Below are 25,484 nucleotides of genomic sequence, written 5' to 3' on the forward strand. Positions count from 1 at the left end.
TCATGTCTGGTATTGTATCCCCACCTGAGTGCTGGTGTCTGCTAGCCGCAAAAGCCGGAGAAAGACGAAGGAAATGCTCCAAAGTCTCATCATCTTCCCACACGCCCTACACATGCTATCACTTGCCGCACCGATTTTGCATAAGTGAGCCACACCGAAAGCTATCCTGGTCTCCTTCTTACTTCTTTTCAGTAATAGCCTCGTCTTCTCATGATTCGGATCTCCCTATAGGATTTTCGTCATTCTACTGACTATTTCGCTGTTCCACACTCGCTTACATTCTTAACTCGGACTGCGTCGACCGAAAAGGCTTTGGGTTAACCAAGTTTAAGGACGGCAGCCCTCTGACCTTCACAACCAAATCATCTGTTTTTTTATTCCCCCCTACTCTCTCTCTGCCATGGTCAAGCACACAAACAATGCAGATCGTCCTCATACTCAGAGAAGGCGTTAATTTCCTTCTTACACTCCAGGACCTTTCGTAAACTAACCGTCACACTCGACCTCCTCTCGTTAACACCACACTACCTCACGCACTCCGTGATCGCCCGGAATTCCGCCTGCAGAACCTTATTATGGTCAGGCAATCGAACAAAGATCTCAATGCCAGTGTTCTCAATGTACAATAGACTCCCAGACGAACCGTGTGCCGCTTGCAGCAGTACTTCGCACTCGACCGTAAGTGTCGTTTCAAGTATCCGATCGAAACCTTTCTGCTCCTATCCCCTATCCATTCTCCCATCGCCTTTAGTCTCATAGCCGCAGTGGCTGACTAGTCTGAATAGTCTCTAATGCCCTATTGGAGGCCACCGTAGCGCAGAGGTAAGCATGTCCGCCTATGACGCTGAACGCCTGGGTCCGAATCCTGGCGGGAAAAAATCTTCAGCGGTGGTTTTCCCCTTCTAATGCTGACAACATTTGTGAGGTACTGTACGGCGCACTGTGGCACGCCGTTCGGACTCGGCTATAAAAAGGAGGCCCCTTATCATTGAACTTAAACTTGAATCAGACAGCACTCATTGATATGTGAGAAGTTTGCACCTGTTTCTTAGTAGAATATTCAATAGGGCAACATTTTGCAAATTTTGCCATATTGAACATGGTCCTAATCGCTTCGCTAAGTTCAAAATACCTTTCACTTGTGTCACTGAGCACTTAAGTACGAGGAACTATCAAACACATCTCTAAGTTCTGGAGGATTGCAGCAGACTGAAAACCTCCCTGCCACAATCAAAACAGGAGTGGAAGGAGTCGAAACGGGATGCGAGAGGGTCACATGATGGAATTGGGGTTCATATGATGGAATTGAAAGGGGGTCAAATGATGGAATAGGGTTCAAGCTATGCTCCAGCGGTGACGGACGGAACTCAAAAGGTACTAATGCAGCTGGTGAAGCAACTGAGGAGTAATCGTCCACACCGCAAGTGTCCAGTGTCCTGAGGAAGAGTGATTCAACTACTTTCTCAACTGTCCCTGGATGTGTAAGGAAACTCATCATGGCAAGATCGAAGGTCCTAGCACAACTCTTTGTCCCAAATTTCGGCGAAATCGGAAAATAAATGCATCTTTTATGGGCTCAAGACTTTAAATAGAGAGATCGGTCTATATGGCAGTTATATCCAAATATAGAGCGATCTGAACCATATTCGACGCGAATGTCGAAAAGCGTAACATAAGTCACTGTGTCCAATTTGGGCAAAATCGGATTATAAATGCGCATCTTATGGGGCCGAGGCTTAAATCGAGAGATCGATTTATATGGCAACTATATCCAAATCTGAACCGACTTGAGTTAAATCGAAGGGCCTAACACAACTCTCTGTCCGAAATTTCGGCGAAATCGGAAAATAAATGCGTCTTTTATGGGCCCAAGACTTTAAATCGGGAGATCGGTCTATATGGCAGCTATATCCAAATCAAGACCGATCTGGGCCAAATTGAAGAAGGAAGTCGAAGGTCTTGACTCAGCTCACTGTCCAAAATTTCGGCGAAATCGGGCAAAAATCGGATAAGAATTGCGCCCTCTAGAGGCTCAAGAAGTCAAGACCCAAGATCGGTTTATATGGCAGCTATATCAAAACATGGACCGATTTGGCCCATTTACAGTTCCAACCGATCTACACTAATAAAAAGAATTTGTGCAAAATTGCAAGCGGCTAGCTTAACACCTTCGAAAATTAGCGTGATTACGACAGACAGACGGACGGACATGGCTAGATCGACTTAAAATCACAAGACGATCAAGAATATATATACTTAATGGAGTCTCAGACGCATATTTCGAGGTGTTACAAACTGAAACTGAAACTGACGAAATTAGTATACCCCCATCCTATAGTGGAAGGTATAAAAAAAAATAAATTTCTTTTAAAATTTGTTGTGTTTTCTTTGTTGGGATGGCTACTTTTGGGACCGGCCTCGTATTTTACGAACTTAATTAGAATCAGTAACTTTCGCCGCTCATGGATCGGTTGCTAGTCCCACCTTCAATATATGTAAGCATTTTAAGATGTTTCTATGATAACATTTTTTGTTTATTGCGAAAATAAAATTGTATTCCTGCATTTGGACCTTAAACGATATGTTGTAAATCGTATATTGTATTTTTTGTATGTGTGTGCGTACCAAACTTATCTACGTGTTGAGTTTCTTATGCATTTAAAGCTGTACTTTAGCCATAGGCAGACCTTTGGCTCCCAAGCCAGTGACCTTGTATGTTGTACCAGCGGGTTCGGGCTCATTATTGCGCGACGAGGTGGTAACATAGAGAATGTCCAAGTTGGGACCACCAAAAGCGGCAGAAGTGATTTGTTTGCAAGGGAACTTAATTTCCAATAAAACTTTTCCAGTGCTGAAATTAAAAAGGAATATTTAAAAGGACCAATCCAAAGCTAAGGACTCAAATCACTTACGAGGGGTTCACCTTGTAAATGGTATGTCCATTGAAGGTGGCAACATAAATATTGCCATCGGCATCAATGGTCATGCCATCGGGCAACAAATGATCCTTGGGACTCGTCTTGCGTAGATTGAACACAACCTTGGGATTGCCTGTAAAATGTAGGCGAAATTTTGTAAACAATACCAACTTCAATCGCACACAAGTCTACTTACTAGCTTTGCCCAGGGCAAAGTCGTAGTCGTATTCCTTGACCTCATAATCGGTGGTATCAATGTAGTAGAATTTCTTGGTTTTCTCATTCCAGGCCAAACCGTTGGAAATACCCACATCGCTCTTGACAACCTCAACTTTGCCGCCCTTCTCGTATTTGTACAACTCACCATAGCGATGTTCAAATTCATCGCCCACATATTTCATGGTGCCAGCAAACAAACGTCCTTTGGGATCACATTTGCCATCGTTGAAGCGATTGTCATTGAAACGATCATCGCCCTGTTGGACCTCAAATAGAGTCTTGGTGACTGTGGCAGTGGGAGCGACACCATCCCAGGTGATTACAAGAACACGACGTCCAGCTCCTACAACAAACTGATCGGTGGCACCCTCGACGGGAACAATGAATCCAGCCAAAGTTTCATTCTCAATTTGAGCCTTGTAGACTTTGTTCTCATTGTAGTCGTAGCGGTTGATTTTGCCATAAGGAATATCCACATAGTACAAGCTCTGTGTGGCCACATCCCAATGAGGACCTTCACCCAATTCGGCGTAGGAATTTGGCAATGCTTCGATTTTGTACGACATCTGCAAATATAAAGCAGTTCAATAAAATGATAAGAATTTGAACAACACACAAACGTAGAGTAAAATGGGTAAATCATCCAGCATAGCGATCCAAATGTTTTTCTAGCTATGGCTTCTTCTTCCAGTAACAGTAATATTGCAAGCACTGCCTCATCTGCCGTCGCAGAGTTGTCCAAACGGCAAAAAATGAGTAATCCACAACTTTAAATCTATTGCTCTGAGCAGTACAAAATGTTTTAGACACAGAAGAAGAGAAGAACGAAGACTTTCAGGAAGAACAATTATGAATGGGTTTAGGTTAGGTTGAAAAGAAGGCCCGGATATTAATCCGCCCATTAATCGGCTCGTTGTGAGCTTTAAAACCTAAAAAGTAACTTCGAAAAAGAAAATTTTAAGTTAGGAATTCCGTGTTACTTACAACATCCCTTATTGTTTTCCATAACACTCTCTTAAGTTGGTTCATATCTGGTGTTGTATCCCACCTAAGTACCGATGTCTTTTAGCCGCGAAAGCCGGGCAATGACATAGGTAATGTTCCAACGTCTCATCATTTTCCCCACATACCCTACACATGCTATCACTTGCCGCACCGATTTTCCATAAGTAAGCTACGAGCTATGTGTCCCGTTATGATACCGAAAGCTATACTGACCTCCTTCTTATTTCCGGATCCGGAGCACCCCACAGGGTTTTCACCGTCCTATCGACTGTTTCGCTGTTCCACAGTGTTACATGCACACACAGCATTTGTCGCCCACGTCCTTAAATCGGACTGAGTCGACCCGAAAGGCTTCGGATTAACCAAGTCAGTCCCCATTTAGTGCCTAATGTCCGTATACATAGTACCCAATATCTGTGAGCCGATATCGAAATCGTTTTACTGAGGAAACGTGGTGCGTTAAATTTGCACACCTTCGTCTTACTCATGAACAGGCATATTTCAGTCTTCTCTGGGTTAACATTGAGACCCCTGGATTAAGCACAGTCATATGCCATATGCAAGAACTTTTCGGCCTTTCTGCATAGCCGGTTCGGATCCATACCCGTAAGAAGTATTATAACATCAGTCAGCATCAGTAATGGGTTATTTATGGTGGTCGCCCAAAGTAGTGGCGATAAAATGCCCCTTGTGAAGTGTCCGGTGTCACTTTCTCCCTTATATTTATATCATGGGACCCGCAATTTGTCCACCTGTTCCTTATCCAGTACTGGTCTAAGGATTGGATCAGTGTGTCGGTCCGCACATTGTGAAACGCCTCTCGATGTCAATACAAACCGGCAATGTACGTCTTGGCATCGAAGAATTCTTCTATTTTACGCACAACCTCGTGCAGCGCAGTCTGCACCTACCTTACCTTGACATATGCATGCTGTTTGTATTTAAGCAGTTCGCTGGATGTTCTATCATGCACACCATGATATGTCCACAATGCGTTCCATGGTTTTGAGTAGAAAGGACGTATGGCTGATAGGTCTGTAGGCCTTTGGTGTTGTATAACTTGCCTTGCCGGGCTTGGGTATAAATACCACCCTTGCCTCCTGCCAGGCTTTCGAAGCATATGCAAGTCCAAAACACGCTGTGAAAATATTGGCAAGATAATCGACCTCCTTCCGTAGTAACGCCGGAAATATTCCATGAGGTCCGGGTGACTTAAATGGTTTGAAGCTCCTCGAGACTTCCTTGACCCTAAATTCCTTTATGATAAGCCTTTGATCATCCTCATTATTCCAAGATTCCGGTGTCTCCGTGAGTTCCGTCGTATTCTATGAAAATGGGTTTTCATCAAAATCCTTAACATGTTCTCCGTTGCTTCTGCTCTCACTCCCATGTCGTCTACTAATCGACCTGATTGCGAAAAAGCTTCCAAGAGGCATGTTTCGCCGCCCGGGTAATCCTATTGTACTCCTGGAGTCGTGTGTAATAAACATACCAGTAAACATCCGCTTTTTTACGACGTGCTTTGTTGTAATGTCTGCGGACCTCTTTCCCAAAGTTACGAATGATCGGGGAGATTCGTAACATTGGAAAAGAGGGTTTCTCTTGGGGTGATTTCCTTTGCCGAAGAGGACAACTATCATCGAAAAACCCCACCAGTGCAGTCGCAATCCTGTTGACATTTTCGTCAATGTCTTCTATGCTTGGACAATCTAAATTATCTTGCCCAAGTCTTCTTCTGAGTAGTCTTCCGAATTTTGGCCCGTTGGGTTTCATCTTATTACGGAAACTTATAGGATTTGGCGCTGGCCGTGCTATTTAGAGAAGCAGTATTCCATGGAGACCCTCCAATCATGAATCTCGTCGATTAGATTTTCCGAACATCTTAAACCTCATCCCTAATCCTATCAACAAGGGAACCGTTTTTTCCTAATAAGTCATTTTTATTCAAAAATTCTGCCAGCGCTTTGCCCCGCTTATTAATCTTGGTACTACCCCGTGAAATGTGGTGAGCTTTGCATCACACCTTATTTGTACCTCATTTCCTGTCTGTTTTACTTTCCTCACCAACCGCTGTAGCTCGGAGAATCGAAAGGCAGATCAAGTGATGCCAGGTATGCTCCACCGCCTCCCTTTCTCTTCATAGTTACGTCCAACGAGAGAATATATCCGGGGAGAATATATATTTTAGATTTTAATAACAAATTAGTTTGAAGGGCCTGCTCCGCTGCGCCTTCTTTAACCCTCTAATATCCTTTTAGGGTGAGGACACTTCGCCCTGAATGTGGATATCGTGATACAGCAGCCTATGTCCGCCTATGACTGAATGCCTGCGTTTGAATCCTGGCGCAACTTCGGACAAAATTTAAAGCGATGGTTATCCCCTCTAAATGCTGGCTACATTTGCGAGGTACCATGCCATGCATGGTCATGTTAAAAATTCTCCCCTAAGAAGTGTCGCACTACGGCACTCCGTTCAGACTCGGCTATAAAAAAAGGTCTCTTATCCTTGATTAACTCAACTTGAATCGGAAAGCAATCATTATTGTGTAAGAAGTTTGCCCCTGCTCGGTTCCTGGACAATTTTTTTTTTGTGCGTCCCATATTACCGTATTGGTAAATATTTCGGGTTTAGGGGGTATTTCGGGGGTGGTCACTTGGCCATTAAAGTAAATATAAGATTCGTGCTCTACTTTCAGAAACATTTCATATGAGTCCCATAATGGCATGTTCGATAAATAATTTGTGTTTGAGGGTGGGGAGGACCCCAGGGTTTTTGTCCCGAATATCAATAAATTTCCAACCCAAATAGCTTTTACATAATCGGGAGGTATTTTGAGATGGGCCGGCTTCCCAAACACATGGCTCTATATTGTCGGAGATTGGTAATGCTATTTCGAACGAATCGCTTTACCAATCTCCGAGATCTGGTATTTTAGAAATTAGGGTAATGAGAAGTGCTTTTTAGGGAGACATCTCGACTCAAATGTGGGCTGGATAGCCACAGGAACTTAGCCCTGAAAATAGATATCAAATTCGTACTTTACACCCAAATACCGTTGATTTTGAGCTCCATATTGCTATAGTCGGAAACAAAGTTCAGTTTAAGGGGTGATTTAGGGCGTACCCCCAAAATTCGATATCAAATTCGTTTTCTACTTTCAAATACATTTGATTTGAGTCCCATATTACCATAATGGGTCAATTAACCTATTCGACGTATTTTTAGGAGGAAAAGCGCCACCTTGACTTGAACGCAAATTTTAATGTCACATTTTTAATCTACTCCTAAATATCTTTCATTTGAATCCCATATAGCCATTGTCAGCGGATATGCCCATTTGGGGGTATTTGGGGGTGGGGCGACCTCCCATTACATGGACGTAATTTTGTATGCCTTATTTTTAATCTACTGCCGGTTACTATTCATTTGAGTCCCATATTGATAGGAACGTCGAATATATCTGTTTAGAGGAGTTTTGGGGTTGGGTGGCCCGTTGGGTACTTGGACCCAAAATTAAATACGATATTCATTTTCTAGTCTCCAATATTTGGTTTTGGGTGGCGTTTTTGGTGTAAAGGGGAGGGTCAGCCACCATCCGATACCTAAAAATTATATGACCTATGTTTCCTTTTCTGATTTTACGGATCAAACAAACACACGAAGTCTCATATAGTCATGATGGGTCATATGCCCATTTGGGGGGTTTTTGGGGGCTGGGGTGACCCCCTACACTTCGATCTGATTTTGTATGCCACATTCGTAATCTACTCCCGAATACCTTTCATTTGTGCCCCCTGTTGATATGGGACGATCAATTTGTCTGCTTTTACACATTTTGGGGTTAGGACGACTTCATGGGTACTTGGACCCAATTTTTAATACCATATTCGTATTCTATTCTTCAATACCTTTCATTTCCATATAGTCTTTTTCGGTCCAATTGTGATTTTGAGTGGTATTTTAGGGGTTACGGGGAAGGTCCGCCCCCTTCCGATATCAACAAATTATAAAGCATATATCATCTTCCCGACAATATTCGTAATCTATCCCATATTGTCATGCTCGTCCAATGAACCTATTTAACTCTTGAATATCTTTCTTTTGAATCCCATATTGTCCTGATCGGTACACTTTTTTTTTTGGGTGGTACTTTTGGGGTAAGGGCGCTCCCTTCCGATTTCAAAAAAATTATATAGCCTATATTTCCTTCCAGACCAACTACACAATCTGTGAAAATTTCAATATAATCGGATCAGCCGTTTTTTGAGTCTATACGGAACAAACAAACACAAACTCATTTTTATACCCTCCACCATAAGATGGGGGGTATACTAATTTCGTCATTCTGTTTGTAACTACTCGAAATATTCGTCTGAGACCCCATAAAGTATATATATTCTTGATCGACGCGACATTTTATGTCGATCTAGACATGTCCGTCCGTCCGTCTGTCTGTCGAAAGCACGCTAACTTCCGAAGGAGTAAAGCTAGCCGCTTGAAATTTTGCACAAATACTTCTTATTAGTGTAGGTCAGTTCGTATTGTAAATGGGTCATATCGGTCCATGTTTTGATATAGCTGCCATATAAGCCGATCTTGGGTCTTGACTTCTTGAGCCTCTAGAGTGCGCAATTCTTATCCGATTGGATTGAAATTTTGCACGACGTGTTTTGTTATGATATCCAATAACTGTGCTAAGTATAGTTCAAATCGGTCCAAAACCTGATATAGCTGCCATACCAACCGATCTTGGGTCTTAACTTCTTGAGCCTCTAGAGTGCGCAATTCTTATCCGATTGGAATGACATTTTGCACGACGTGTTTTGTTATGACTTCCAATAACTGTGCCAAGTATGGTTCAAATCGGTCCAAAACCTGATATAGCTGCCATATCAACCGATCTTGGGTCTTGACTTCTTGAGCCTCTAGAGTGCGCAATTCTTATCCGATTGAAATGAAATTTTGCACGACGTGTTTTGTTATGATATTCAACAATTTTGCCAAGTATGGTTCAAATCGGTCTATCTTTTGATATAGCTGCCATATAAACCGATCTTGGGTCTTGACTTCTTGAGCCTCTAGAGTGCGCAATTCTTATCCGATTGGATTGAAATTTTGCACGACGTGTTTTGTTATGATATCCAATAACTGTGCTAAGTATAGTTCAAATCGGTCCAAAACCTGATATAGCTGCCATATCAACCGATGTTGGGTCTTGGCTTCTTGAGCCTCTAGAGTGCGCAATTCTTATCCGATTGGAATTAAATTTTGCACGACGTGTTTTGTTATGACTTCCAATAACTGTGCTAAGTATAGTTCAAATCGGTCCAAAACCTGATATAGCTGCCATATCAACCGATGTTGGGTCTTGGCTTCTTGAGCCTCTAGAGTGCGCAATTCTTATCCGATTGGAATGAAATTTTACACGACGTGTTTTGTTATGACTTCCAATAACTGTGCTAAGTATAGTTCAAATCGGTCCAAAGCCTGATATAGCTGCCATATCAACCGATCTTGGGTCTTGACTTCTTGAGCCTCTAGAGTGCGCAATTCTTATCCGATTGAAATGAAATTTTGCACGACGTGTTTTGTTATGATATCCAATAACTGTGCTAAGTATAGTTCAAATCGGTCCAAAACCTGATATAGCTGCCATATCAACCGATGTTGGGTCTTGGCTTCTTGAGCCTTTAGAGTGCGCAATTCTTATCCGATTGGAATGAAATTTTGCACGACGTGTTTTGTTATGACTTCCAATAGCTGTGCCAAGTATAGTTCAAATCGGTCCAAAACCTGATATAGCTGCCATATCAACCGATCTTGGGTCTTGACTTCTTGAGCCTCTAGAGTGCGCAATTCTTATCCGATTGGAATGAAATTTTGCACGACGTGTTTTGTTATGATATCCAATAAATGTGCCAAGTATGGTTCAAATCGGTCCATAACCTGATATAGCTGACATATAAACCGATCTTGGGTCTTGACTTCTTGAGCCTCTAGAGGTCGCAATTATTATCCAATTTGCCTGAAATTATGTACTACGGATCCTCTCATGACCAACATACGTGTTTATTATGATCTGAATCAGTCTATAGCCCGATACAGATCCCATATAAATCGATCTCTCTATTTTACTTCTTGAGCCCCCAAAGGGCGCAATTCTTATTCGAATTGGCTGACATTTTACACAGGTCTTCAACATGTAATAATATAATAATAACAGAGCAAATCTTTTTTTATATCCTTTTTTGCCTAAGAAGAGATGCTGGGAGAAGAACTCGGCAAATGCGATTCATGGTGGAGGGTATGTAAGATTCGGCCCGGCCGAACTTAGCACGCTTGTACTTGTTATATATAAGAAAGAAGAAAATAGCGCAGGTCCTCGGCCGAGTACCATTGTTAGCATAGAATAATTGGTAGTTGATATGGTTCGGTGCAGAAACTTTGTTCCGGGTCGTCCATGGCTCCTGAGTTAAGGCAATATGAATCCTCCCTTACTCATTTTCTCCATCAGAGCGTGAGTAGCTGTCGCATTCTGGTGGAGGTTTGTCTGGATTATCTCAATCATTGGTCCTCCATTAGATGGAGGACCATGTGACCTATCGTGAGATTGAGATAGGTCACATGGCTTCCATTTATAAATCTTTTAAATTGCACCAATTTTTTAAATAACTATTGTATAATGCATTTCCTCCCGTCAAATATATGCCATACAGAATACATGACATTTTCTTCGCTGTTTCTCTTTTAGTAGAATTAAATTATTTCAAGATTTTTTGTTCGAAATTTGCTGAGACACAACTAATTTTCAGAATGCAACACATTCATATGTCGTTCTAAGAGCACTTTTGATTTTCCAACCAGGTAAGTGTCCATATTTATAAACCATTTATTAATTGCGATTATTTATTCCTGTTCTCGAGTATTTTTTATTTTTAGTCTAGACGGAGCACAAAAAAGAATTTATGAATCAGTGACCGAATAAATGCGTGACGTATTTTACAGTGCCTCATAAATATTGATTAACAATTAAATTATTTTTGCAATGAATTGAACTGGTTCCCAACCTGCCATGGAGAGAAGTTGTGATTACGAAAATGACTAAAACACCATAAGCATGTCTTGGGTTGGAGGAAATGTAACAAACATTTGAAATTAAACAAGCAAAGAGCGTTAAGTTCGTTCTGGTCGAATTTAGTAAACCCTCCACCATGGATTGCAATTGTTAAGTTTACAGTTATATGAGGTCAAGGACCATAAAGTTTCAGTACAAAGAAAAACTCCCTAATCCTCACGGCAGTAGTGGCAGCAGCAAAATACCCATGTTTTTTGTGTTTCCTGTAAATGGAACATTTTTTCCTACCAATGAAACAGGTAGCACCGGAATAATTTCTATCTCCAGCTAAAATAACTACTTTGAGATTGATTAATGCCTCGACCACATTCGGCCGCCCACTTTGCCTTTGTACGTAGATCTTCCTAAAGTATTTCCCTAAGAATGCCGGGAGACTTTTCCCTAAACACTTTAACCCCGTCATCTGCATACGCAACCTCTCTTTTCCAGAGACCATAATATATTGTGGTTCTATTTCAAAGCCATGGACACATTACACATCGCTGAGGATAGAGCGACATTGTCATTGAAGATGCTTTCAATAATGCAAAACCGACGTCAATCACGAATAAACTGGAGTTTCTAGCCATCATTCTATCGCAAGAAATTTTATTAATAACTTACTTACTAAAAGATGCATTAGGATCTGTGGATCTAAATAAACACCTGAAGGAAGTGTACTGTCTCTTCCACTTTGTAATATAGCCTTTAACAGTCCCCCATATTCAGGCTGGCGATGGCGTAGTCAAATGTCGAAATTTTACAAAATGGTATTATGCTTGTCGAAGACGAAAATTCGCTTACTTTTTTGGTATCAAATTTAACGAAACGATCGATATAAAAGTTAATTGCATTCTTAACTAAATCGCGCATCCGTCTGTCAAAAGCACGCCAACTAACTAAGGAATAAAGCTAGGCGCTTTAAATTTTGCACAAATACTTTTTCTCAGTGTTGGTCAGATTGCAAATGGGCCAAATCGGTCCAATTTTTGATATAGCTACCATATAAACTGATCTTGGGTCTTGACTTCTTGAGCTTCTAGAGTGCGCGATTCTTACCGATTTGGCTAAGATTTTGCATGAAGCGACTTCCAACAACTGTGCTTAGTATGGTGCGAATCGGTCCATAACCTGATCTAGCTACCATATAAACCGATCTCCCTATAGACTTCTTGAGCTTTTAGAGGGCGCAATTCTTTTCCGATTTATCTGAAATCTTACGCATATGTTTTTGGTATGACTTCCATCAATTCGGTCAAGAATGGTTTAAATCAGTCCATGTCCCGATAAAGCTGCCATATAAACCGATCTTCCGATTAGACTTCTTGAGCCTCTAGAGGGCGCAATTGTTATTCAATTTGGTTGAAATTTTCCATTTTTTTGTTTTGGTATGACTTTTAACCACTGTGCTAAGTATGGTCTAAATCAGTCCAAATACAACAACTGTGCCAACTATGATCGAAATCGGTTATTTACCTGATATAGCTGCCATATAAAACGATCTCCCAATATGACTTTCTGAGCCTCTTGAGGGCGCAATTATTATTCAATTTGCCGGAAATTTTCGACGTGACATTTTTTTATGACTTGTACAGCATGACAAGTGTAATCGATATCGGTCAATACCTTCATATATCTCGTGTATATTTTAAAATGTAATTCAAAGAACTTAACAAATGCGATCTATGGTGGAGGGTATATAAGATTCGGCCCGGCCAAACGCTTTTACTTGTTTTTTTTTTTTTGTTATTTATCACAATAATTTTCTATTATCAAACTGTCGAAGGCGAATAAATTACGACTGCTGTCGACTTCCGGCTTCGACAACGGGAATAAGGATGAATATCTTATTGTATCTGGAAAAGAGACATATACTGCAGCCCTATAAAAAGGAGGCCCCTTATCATTAAGCTTAAACTTGAATCAGACAGCATAGGACATGTGAGAGTTTACCCCTGTTCCTTAATGGAATTTTCATGGGCAAATGTGCTTTTTCAAATACTGCGGTTGCAGTAGTGCCATATTGTGTTGTAGTCTGGTGGACGGCGCTTCAATGTACACCTACTGTTTAATACTCAGTCGGATTCAAAGGATGGCTTGTATTCAAAGCTAAGCACTTTATTCAAAGCTTCACGTAATGCCTCTGGACATTGTGACTATACAAATTACAGCGACCACTGCTGTGAGGCTAAGGGAACTTTGTCTTTGGTAACTTAGGCGGTTTGGGGTCTTCACTGAAGAACTAGGACTGGGACTGGACAATTTGTATCACGCGGAGATCCTTGCAATGAAGAAAGTGGTGGAATGGTTAAGATACTATGTCATACGAAAGTAAAGCAAATGATCGTCCGTTTTTTCGGAAAAACTCAACATGTCGCAATTGTACCACTAGAACAACACAGAACAGTCATTTCTATGTGGGACACAACCATTTGTTTGCCAGTTGTCTTCCAAGTAATCAGCGAAACCAATTGCCGAAGACGGAACACTCTTCGCCACGACAATGCGAGCTCTCACACATCGGCTCAAACAACTACATTTTTGAGCACTCAAAACATGCATTTGATGAGTCATCCGCAGTATAGTCCTGACTTGCCACCGAATGACTTCTTTTAATTCACGTACGTAAATGAGAGGTCAACGTATTTCGACACCAGAAGTGCCGGTTGATGCGTTCAGAATGCATGTTTTGGAGATACCTCAATCAAACTCATGCAAAAGTGCGTAGATCTTAATGGAGAATATTTTGAAAAACGATAAAACGATTTTCGATGATTAATATTACTTTTTATACCCACCACCGAAGGATGGGAGTATCAATCAATCTGCTTGAAATATCCATTTTCGACCCTATCAAGTATATATATTCTTGATCAGCGTAAAAGCCTAAGACGATCCGTTCGTCTGTCTGTTGAAATCACGCTACAGTCTTTAAAAATTGAGATATTGAACCGAAACTTTGCACAGATTCTTTTTTTTTTTTTTTTTTGTCCATAAGCAGTTTAACTTCGAAGATGGACTATATCTTGGTATAGCCCCCAAATGGACTGATCCGCCGATTTAGGGTCTTAGGCCCATAAAAGCCACATTTATAATCCGATTTTGCTGATATTTGGGACTGTGCGTTGTGTTAGGCCCTTCGACATTCTTCTTCAATTTGGCTCAGATCGATCCAGATTTCGATATAGCTGTCATATAGACCGATCTCTCGATTTAAGGTTTTGGGCCCATAAAAGGCGCATTTATTGTCCGATGTCGCCAAAATTTGGGACAGTGAGTTGTGTTAGGCTCTTCGAAATCCTTCTTCAATTTGGCTCAGATCGATCCAGATTTGGATATAGCTGCCATATAGACCGATCCCTCGATTTAAGGTTTTGGGCCATAAAAGGCGCATTTATTGTCCGATGTCGCCGAAATTTGAGACAGTTACTTATGTTAGGCTTTTCAACATCCGTTTCGTATATGGATTTTGACAAAAGGTGGTATATATGTATATACCCGAGGTGGTAGGCATCCAAGTTCGGCCCGATCGAACTTAACGCCTTTTTACTCGTAGTTCTCTAATCCCGAAATATAAAAGGCAACCCTTGTAATGATGACTGGCATAAATATATTTTCAGACAGCCATTAAATCTCTGGAGAAGATTTTTCAAAAACCGCCCTTAACTGTCGCAGATCTCTCAACGAGATAGCTGAAAAGTTCAAAATTCACACCTTCGGTCGTCGGGCCACAGAGATATCCCAGAGAATTGTAGAGCAGATGGGCTTTCGAGATTAAGAACTAATGATAGTTGGTCACAAAGAGAGGGCTATGAACATTCCAAAATTATATGGCCAAATCTAGACTTGAAGAGGTCTACCGCTTTGCTGTCGATGGCTAGAACAGACGTCTCAGTCATTGTGTCCGTCATGACAGGTCAGTGTCTGATCGGAAAACATGCTAACAGACTGAAGGTTGCAATAACGTCTTTTGCAGAAGTTGTGAGGTCGTCGAGGAAGAAGAGACTTTACAACATGTGCTGTGTGTGTGTCCCGCACTGGCAGTCAGAAGGAGTTCCACTTCTGGTTCTCTTTTTTCAGAACTTGTCTGATTAAGCTGATGTGATCATTTGCAAGTTCTTTGACTTTTTAAAGCGATCTGTATGATTCAGTTTTGGGAACTAGGAGGGATTTTCTTTCTTCTGTTCCTGTGTTATTAGGTTAGGTTAAGTTAGATTGAAAATATTCTGCAGATATTAATCCGCCAATGCCACTATGGGCATACACCGAATCCAGTAATCGGCTTTATGTGCGCTCTAAAAACTATAAAGTAACCTCTAAAAAGAAAATTTTAAGTTAGGAATTCCGTGTTACTTACAAAATCCTTAATTGTTTTCAATACTACTCCGATAAGTTGGTTCATGGCTGGTATTGTGTCTCCACCTAAGTGCCGGCATCTGTTAGACGCGAAAGCGGGGCAATGACAAAGGAAATGCTCCAACGTCTCATCACCTTCCCCGCATGCCCTACACATGCTATCACTTGCTGCGCCGATTTTACATAAGTGGTCTCGTAGTCCAATGTGCCCCGTTATGATACCAATAGCTATACTGACCTCCCTCTTACATCCTTTCAGTAATAGCCTCGTCTTCTAACGATCTGGATCCCCCCATAGGATTTTCGACATCCTACCGACCGTTTCGCTGTTCCACAATGTTGCATGCGCATTCGTCGCCCACTCCCTTAACTTGGACTGCTTTGACCCGAAAGGCTTCGGTTTAACCAAGTTTATCGACGGCAGTTCTCTGGCCTTCACCGCCAAATCGTCTGCCCGTTCATTTCCCCTTGCTCCGTTATGGCCCGGCAACCAAACGATGAGGATTTTGCCATCCTCAGAGAAGGCGTTAATCTCCTTCTTACAATACAAGACTATTCTTGACCTTACCGTCCTGGATGTTATTGCTCTTATGGCAATTTTACTGTGGGTTAAGATGTTCACACCCGACGTCCTCGCGTTAGCACCACACCACTTCACGCATTCCTTTATCGCCCGGATCTCCGCCTTCAGGACTGTATTATGGCGAAGCAGTCTAAAACAGATCTCAGTCCCTGGGTTCTCAATGTAAACCCCCAGGCCCAATCTGTCCTCCAGCTTTGATCCATCCTGTGGTATTACAACCTCTAAGTAAGTCTGATGGCAGACTCCTACTGCCACAAAGTGGGAGTCTGCCAGCTGCGAAGCTGCCACAAAGTGTAAAAAATTCATATGATCACATTTGTTTGTAAACAAATTATTTATTGATTCGAATGACGAAAATGTGTGGAAGTAATCTAAATACCAGAATCCATTCACATTTTCTCCATTATACCAGCTTGTGCCTTGACTTATGCTTTGAGTCGGAAAAAAAGTTAAGCTGCAGGAATGTAATCCGTAATCCGTACAGTGACTTTCTTCAGCGCTTCCAATTTTTGTTATGATTTATGATGGAGTACACAAGCACTTTGTTGCCTTTGAGGTATTTGAGATCGCCAACAATAGCTGCTTGTGGTTTTCCAGCCAAATATAACGCAATCACTCATTTAAACTTCACATTCAACAACTTTCTTTTTAAATAGACTTAGAAGCAAATGCTCTCGGTGGCTTGTAAACAATAGAATGAGCTGACAAGTTTGAAAGATAAACCAGTGGAAACTTGACAACAGTTCTAGTTAGCTACCCGTATTTATTGATATTTGGTAACACTATGCTAACAAATATAACATGTTATGACTTTTGTCATAGCTTGAACAGTAATGCACCATAATTTATCATAAACGTTTTAAAACAAACGCAAACATTTTTCGTATACACACAAGTTTGTATTTTAGCATAACCGATTGGTTCGCATCATACGCCAATAAACACATAGAAGAACAACTTTTCAAAGTACACAATACTCACATAGTCCTATTAGAGAAAATCTTCTAATGTTAATATTCTGAGCTCGCCTTTGGAATTTACTTTGAAACTTATTTTCCTTACCAGACTCTACCATGGGAGTTGCAAGACCAATTAAGGCAAAGATACAAAATTTGACCTAGCCAAGCTTGATTTAACAATCACATTGTACGAGGTCTCTAATGATTCACATTAAATTAAGAATTACTTTACCGAACGATTTTCAGGCTTCGCGTACACCAAACTGGCAAAGCATAGCACCATAAAAGGTAAAAAAGAATGATTGTATAACATTTCTTAACAACGTTAACGAGTTTCAACAATTAAACACAAATAAAGTAATAATTGAACAACCGACTTGTGAATGTAGCCTCTGAAAGCACCTTTAGATTTAAGTTTAGCGCCACCAATTGAGACCGACCGACCCACGGACGCACCTTAGCACCGTTCGATTCGCGTACGTCAACTGACCTTTTACTTAGAAACGCTGTAAAGTTTTATTTCCGAACCTCGCCGTAATGAGTTGTGTGGAGAGAACTACTTTGGCAAGAAGCCATTGAACCAAACCAAAACAACAAAAACCGCGTCAACTAAAGTTGGCATTATGTGTTGGCTGAGATTAATTTTCGAAAGGGCTTTGCAAATTGTGACGCACTGAGGTTAAGCTTAACCACTGATACAGCGCTCACAAAGAGAGTCAAGTTGATGGCTTAACTAATGCAAATGAAGCTAATGGCGTTTGATTTTTGTCCCAAATCAGGTGCTTAGTCTTCGAAATTATCTCAACAAAAATTCTACAAGGATGAAGTTTTAACCGAGTGTCAAAAAAAATTAAATAAATTAAAAACGGGATCAGGTTTATCTAAATCAGCCCAAAAGATATATATTGTCATAATTCAGTCTTATTTCTTACACTTTTAGAAGTATTGAAATTGTCCATTGTAGTAAATGCCATTATTAGGGAATGTACACTCAAAGAAATTGGTTCATAAAAATAGCAAGAATGTTTGCTGTAACAAAAGAAATTTTCTGCTAAGACATCAAACATTTTCTGCTGTTTTCAAATGTTGTTTGTAGCCTCAAATTTACGTAGTAAATTTTGTACAATTCAATAATTGTTTAACTACTTCAAATATGAAATTTGTCGAGTTCTTTTCCCGGTATATGTGTTGTGCTGTTTCAGGCTATAGACCGATTCAGACCATATTTGACACGTATGTTGAAGGTCATAGAAGAAACCGTTATACAAAACCAAATCGGATTATAATTGCGCCCTCTAGAGGTTAAAGAAGTCAAGATCCCAAATCGGTTTACATGATAGCTATATCAGGTTATGGAACGATTTGAACCATACTTAGTACAGTTGTTGGAAGTCATAACAAAACACGTCATGCCAAACTTCAGCCAAATCGGAAAGGAATTGCGCCTTCTAGAGGCTCAAGAAGTAAAATTGGGAGATCGGTTTATATGGGAGCTGTATCAGGCTATTGACCGATTTTGACCGCACGTAGGTTGGAGGTTATGGGAGAACTCGTTGTTCAATTTCAGCTAAATTGGATAATAATTGCGCCTTCTAGTGGCTCAAGAAGTCGAGATTCCAGATAGGTTTATATAACAGCTATATCAAAATATGGACCGATATGGCCCATTTACAATCCCAACCGAACTACACTAATAAGAAGTATTCTTGCAAAACTTCAAGTGGAGTCAAGTTCCTTCGAAAATTAGCGTGCTTTCGACAGACAGACGGGCTGACATGACTAGATCGACATAAAATGTCATGTCGATCAATAATATATATTCTTTATGGGGTCTTAGACGAATATTATAAGGTGTTACAAACGGAATGACTAAATTAGTATACTCCCCATCCTGTGGTGGTGGGTATAAAAATTAACATTTAAAATTGACAGAAATGTTCATTAATATACAGAAATGCCTTTGCTATCGTTAAGACAATCAAAAAATTTTAACTTGTCCTTCGAAGTTTAAAAATGTTCAGTTTAAAATCTGCAGACAAATCTGTCAGCAAACAAATTTTTTTTGGGTGTAGTTTTGATGGTAGCTATGTTATCGGTATTAATAAAAATTTTGAGTTTCTGTAATATTTGTTTCAGAAGAGATTTTGAATTTTAAACAATATTTGAGTTTTTAAGCACTCAAATGAAAAAAAAAACGAGTCAACTTATGTTCCAGGACAGAAGCAATTGACCAAAAGTGGATGGGCTAAAGTCGCTCATCAATTTTATCGCTCTTTTAAAGTAGTCATATGAGACTTCAGACGATTGGAGAATGAATAGAGGATAGGAGCAGGTTATACCATGGCGTTATAATCGAGGCGGGAGGCCACCGTAGCGCAGCATGTCCGCCTATGACGCTGAACGCCTGGGTTCGAATCCTGGCGAGACCATGGTTGGTTTTCCCCTCCTAATGCTGGCAACATATGTGAGGTACTATGCCATGTAAAACTTCTCTCGAAAGAGGTGTCGCACTGCGGCATGCCGTTCGGACTCAGCAATAAACAGGAGGCCCCTTATCATTGAGCTTAAACTTGACTCGGAATGCACTCATTGATATGTGAGATGTTTGCTCCTGTTCCTTAGTGGAATGTTCATGGGCAAAATTTGCATTTGGTATAATCGCGGCGACAATAGGAAACTCAGATGGATTAGAAGAGATTTACTATGGGATACCTGAGATGACACTTGAGGTCGAGTGTGTGTGTGTGTTGGTATTGCCATCTGGGAGATCATGCTATACAAATGAATCAAAGCTTGAGGGCCTGGGGGTCTAGATTGAGAAGCCATGGACTGAGATCTGTTTTCAACTGCTTGTGATTTTTTACTCGACGTCCTCGCGTGATCACGAACAGTCTTACAGTGTAAGAAGGAGATTAATGACTTCTATGAGGATAGCACCGTCCGCATCGTTTGGATCCCGGGTCATAGCGGAGCAAGGGGAAACAAAAGAGCAGACGATTTGGCAGTGAAAACCAGAGGACATCCGCCGATAAACTTGGTTAATCCGAAGCCTTTAAGGGCGTGGTCGACGAACATTGAGGAAAAGCGAAACGGTCGGTAGGACGGCAAAATCCAATGGGGAGATCCGGAGTGTGAGAAAACGAGGCTATTACTTAATGGAAGTAAGAAGGAAGTCAGTATAGCTTTCGGTATCATAACGCGACATATAGTACTACGAGCTCACTTTTGCAAAATTGGTGCGGGGAAGATGAAGATAAGTTGGAGCATTTCCTATGTCATTGACCGGCTTTCGCGGCCAAAAGGCACCGGCACTTAGGTGATACAATACCAGACATGAACCAACTTAGGAGCTTGGTATGGAAAACAATTAAAGATTTTGTAAGTAGCGCAGAATTCCTAACTTAGTTTTTCTTTTTCGAGGTTCCTTTTCAGTATTTAGAGCGTACAATAAGCCGATTACTGGCTTATGTGTATGCTCATAGTGGCTTAAGGTGGATTAATATCCGCACCCTCTTTTCAACCTAAGCTAATTTAAGGTACCCATGACTGTCAATACTACTTATTCCTATTTCATATGAAAAATTAATATGGAATGTAATTGCCCCTGTTCCTTAATGGAATGTTCATGGGCAAATTTTCATTTGTAGACATCCACTGAGACACATTTCCATTGGCCTACTGGTCAATGTCTCAGTCATGAAACTTCCTTAAATTTACCATTGCCCACATTTACTGTTTTCTTGGACTATCATGCATTGCTACTGGCACATACATATCTCCGTTTGCATGTTAGCAATTATCGCATTCATGAAACTTCCTTAAACTGCCTGTGCCAACATTTTATCCATTTTTGGGCTACGTACACAACATCATTTGTTCCTAGCTGTCCCTAGATAAAGAGTACAACAATAACACTTGTGTGCAACGTTTTATACTTTGTTTTTATCTCCAGCTGTTGGATGTTGTTATTATGATTTTCTTTTGTTCTTTGTTGGTTGTTGTTTGTTATTTGAAAACCCCTTTTTGTACCCACCTCCATAGTATCACCTGGAAATATTTATCTGGTACCCCGCAAAGTATATTCTTGAAAGCCTTAAATCGAGCGATCGGTCTATATGGCAGCTATACCCAAATCTGGGCCGATCTGGGCCAAATTGCAGAAAATTGTCGAAGAACCTAACCCAACTCACTGTCTCAAATTTCGATGAAATCGGACAATTAATGCGGCCTTCATAGGTCTGAAACCTCATATCGAGAAATAGGTCTATATGGCAGCTATATCCAAATCTGGAACGATCTGTGTCATATTGCAGAAAGATGTCGAGGGGCCTAACTTAACTCACTGTCCCAAATTTCGTCAACATTGGACAATAAATGCGCCTTTTATGGTCCCAAAACCTTAAATCGAGATAGCACTCTCCAATTTGGCCCAGATCGGTTCAGATTTGGATATAGCTGTCATATATACCGATCTCTCGATTTAAAGTCTTGACCCCATAAAAGGCACATTTATAATCCGATTTTGCTGAAATTTTGAATCACATAGTGACTTATGTTAGGCTTTACGACATCCGTGTCGTATATGGTTCAGATCATTCTATATTTGGGTATGGCTACCAAAAGGACCAATATTGTGTTCTACAAAATTGAACAGTGACTTGTACTTATTGCAAATGCAAATTTGCCCATGAACATTCCATTAAGCAACTGGGGCAAACTTCTCAAATATCAATGAGTGCGGTCCGATTCAATGATAAGAGACCTCCTTTTTATAGCCGAGTCCGAATGGCGTGCCGCAGTGCGACACCTCTTTGGAGAGAAGTTTTACATGGCATAGTACCTCACAAATGTTGCCAGCATTAGGAGGGGAAAACCACCGCTGAAAATGTTTCAAATGTTCATGCCAGAATTCGAACCCAGGCGTTCAGCGTCATAGACCGACATGCAAACCTCTGCGCTACGGTGGACTCTTGTTGTTATTAGACCACTCAATATCCGTATCGAATTTGGTCCAAATCGGACCATATTGGCATAAACTATGCATTTTTCACCGGATTATTACGAAAGGTGGTTTACATATTAACCCGAGGTGGTGGGTAACTTAACGGCTTTTTACATGTTAAAGTAAGGCAGAGAAAATGTGTTTGCTTTGTGTTTGGCTGGTTTCTAAGATCGCGATTTCGGTAAGATCTATCAAAAAGGTATGTCTTCTATGCTGAAAATATGCTCTTAAAAGTAATTTCTTTTGTAACGCAGCTATATATTAAATCGGCTTAGAAGGTCCTGAATATATATCGTTTATGAGGTTTCAGATCAATAGAGAGAGAAATGTGATTCTTACATAAAAAATGATGTGAATTAAGGAAAGTTTGAAAAGTTTGTAAAGTCCCAATTCATGAAAAAAATGTTTTGTAATGTCACTAATTTGTGCTCCTACCTTAAACTAGAAAAAAACTATAACTGAAATTAATCTGAAATTTACTGCTGCATTTTCGTAAGTAAGTTTTAGGGTTTTGAATTAGGTCCATCTCAAAAGAGAAATGAACACATCCTGAAATGAAATGAGGCTCGTCCTGGCAGGCAAACAAATTTAAAATAAATTTAAAATAAACTTTACTGCCTTTTCATGACATTTTTTAATTATGGAGTAGAAGTTCCAAGTTCACTTTATAAGCCTGACATAATTTATCCTTTTATTAATTCACTTTATAACATATTTTCAGAGTTATTTTCTCCTTTTATAGCGGATTTCAGTATAAATACCCCTTCTAATGCGTAGACACATTGAAATGTTCTTAAATATCAATTTTTGGATTTTCACTTATTTATTGATCAAATAATTTTAATAATATCACTTCAAATTTCATATTTATGATTTTAAGACACTTTGTAATTTTTTTTAAATCTCTATACCTTTTTTTGAAATCTTCAAGAAAAATCGAGGTCCAGTCACAAATTTGTATAAACCACCACTTAGCGACGAGAATGTCAACTGATGCAAATGCTTAATGCTAAAAGATCTTTTATAGGGGAAGATATGAGTCTAGCAGTAAACCAGGCTGCCAAGCGTCTGGCGGAATTTGATATCAGTACACTGTATGTATTTCTTTTTCGTTATGGCAGTACAACTTAAATCAAATCATAAGTAGGGCCAGCAACAACGATTCTTCGATTTAAAAAATACAATATTTTATTGATAAGCCAAAAAATACAACAACAATGTTGATATTTTCATAAAACCATTTGTGATTAATGAGGTTTGAAATATTCAAAATTTTTCTTAGCCTAAGTTTTCAACATTGTATTTTGTACAATCATATTAACAAAAATATCTGCGCACGTGTATTTCAATTTCCTAACCTTTCACGCTATGTTAACTTTCATTAAAATATCGGATAGTAGGCAATGTTCAGGATCTATTAAACTACCATTTAAGATAAAAATGTCTTAATATCAAGTAAAAAATCATTCAACAAAGTAAATATCTTCTTAGAAAGTTGTAAAACATGGACATGGGAGACATTTTTTGAGTGTACCCATTATCATGGATTGTATCACAAATTAACTCAGGCTAAATCTAAGTTATTTAAAATAAATCTAAAGTGGAAATGATTAAGGACTCTAGGACCTAAAGAATGAAATCGGGAATATATGGGTTATATATCTGTTTATTGACATATTTATGGTTTGAGTGTTGGAAGGCATAAAAGTATTTTCCATTCAAAATTCAATCAAATTGGATACAAATTGAGAATATTATTGATTCATGTCTTGCACGCTCAAATGAATTCGAGAGACAGTTCGAAGTAATTATATATATGTGTTTCAAACGATAGGACGAAATTAACATGTCATCCTAGGGTGTGAAGTATACAAATGTGCACCTAAGAAGAATGTACTAGGGATCCCAAGTTGAGACAAACAGTCGACTTTTACACTTTTCGACGTTTATCAAAATAACAAAAGCCGATTTTCAACTATTAGACTTATTTTTGTAAAAAGTCGACTCTTGCAAAAAGTTGTTGTTTTGTCAAAAATTTGCATAGTTTTCTAAGTAAGATACTTCTATTTCCTACAAGTTTTCGTAAACTTTTGTCATCAAGATATAAGCATTCCCTGTGTTTTCATAAAAAGGAAACATAAAAGTTTTAGATGCAATATTGGCGCATTTTTATATTAAACCACCCCGCTATCTAAAAGACAATAAGGTTAATTTTTTTACTAAATTCTAAATTCCAAATGCATCTCAGAAAAATTGGAAACAATTCTTACCTAGCAACTTAGCAGCAAAATTAACAAAGCCAAACATATGACATCGACTTTTCGAATGTAATCATTGAAAGTCGACTTCGACTTTTTTATACAAAAAGTCGAAAGTCGACTTTGGGATCCTTAGAATTTACGCTTCCAAATGTTGATTCGTCATATTTATTCAATATGTTTTATAGTTGGCGACTATACAACAGACATATCAGAATAACAGAACACGTAAAGGGCATATGAGTCTCCAAAAACGTTGTATCTCGTAATATCACCCTTACAATTCGGCTGCGGAGGACTATGAATAATCCTATTACGGAATGTAGTGGACGGTTTATATGGGAGCTGTATCAAGCTATGGATCGTTTCAGACCATATTGGACATGTATGGTGAAGGTCATGGGAGAAACCGTTGTACAAAATTTCTGCCAAATCGTATATGAATTGCGCTCTCTAGATGCTCAAGAAGTCAAAATCCAAGATCGGTTTATATGACAGCTATACCAGATTATGAACCGATTTGAATCTAACTTAGCACACTTTTTGGAAGTGGTACCAAAACACTGCGTGCCAAACTTCAGTCAAATCGGATAGCGTCCTTAAGGCGCCCAAGAAATCAAGACCCCAGATTGGTTTATATGGCAGCTATATCAGGTTATGAACCGATTTAAACTATGCTTAGCACAGTTGTTGGAAGTGATACCAAAACACCACGTGCAAAATACAAAATAATTGCGCCTTGTAGGGGCTCAAGAAGCAAAATCGGGAGATGGTTTATATGGGAGCTGTATTATGCTTTAGATCATTTCAGACCATATTGGGCAAGGATGTTGAAGTTCATGGGAGAAGCCGTTGTACAAAATTTCTGCCAATTCAGGATAAAAATTGTGCCCTCTAGATGCTCAAGAAGTCAAGACCCAAGATCGGTTCATATGACAGCTATATCAAAACATGGACCGATTTGGCCCATTTACGATTCCAACCGACCTACACTAATAATAAGTATTTGTGAAAAAATTTCAAACGCCTAGCTTTATTCCTTTGAAAGTTAGCGTGCTTTCGACAGACA

The 25,484-nt window shown here is 39.8% G+C and overlaps 1 protein-coding gene across 2 annotated transcripts in view; it reads right to left on the reverse strand.

The window, feature by feature from the left end:
* Positions 1 to 2,512: 2,512 nt before the first annotated feature.
* Positions 2,513 to 25,484, reverse strand: part of LOC106080866 (regucalcin) — a 48,122-nt gene continuing 25,150 nt past the window's right edge. Inside the window, exons 1-4 of one of the 2 annotated variants that reach the window (XM_013242467.2) lie at positions 23,069 to 23,178; positions 3,115 to 3,703; positions 2,913 to 3,051; positions 2,513 to 2,851 (exon numbers count right to left, since the gene is read on the reverse strand). In XM_013242467.2, the coding sequence (XP_013097921.1) occupies positions 2,659 to 2,851; positions 2,913 to 3,051; positions 3,115 to 3,703 (921 nt within the window). In that variant the 5' untranslated portion in view covers positions 23,069 to 23,178 and the 3' untranslated portion in view covers positions 2,513 to 2,658. Of the gene's footprint in view, positions 2,852 to 2,912; positions 3,052 to 3,114; positions 3,704 to 23,068; positions 23,179 to 25,484 lie in introns of those variants that run through there. The other variant, XM_059366302.1, reaches the window with a different exon arrangement.

The sequence above is a fragment of the Stomoxys calcitrans genome, chromosome 4, assembly GCF_963082655.1.
Source record: "Stomoxys calcitrans chromosome 4, idStoCalc2.1, whole genome shotgun sequence".
Taxonomy (NCBI): Eukaryota; Metazoa; Arthropoda; class Insecta; order Diptera; family Muscidae; genus Stomoxys; species Stomoxys calcitrans.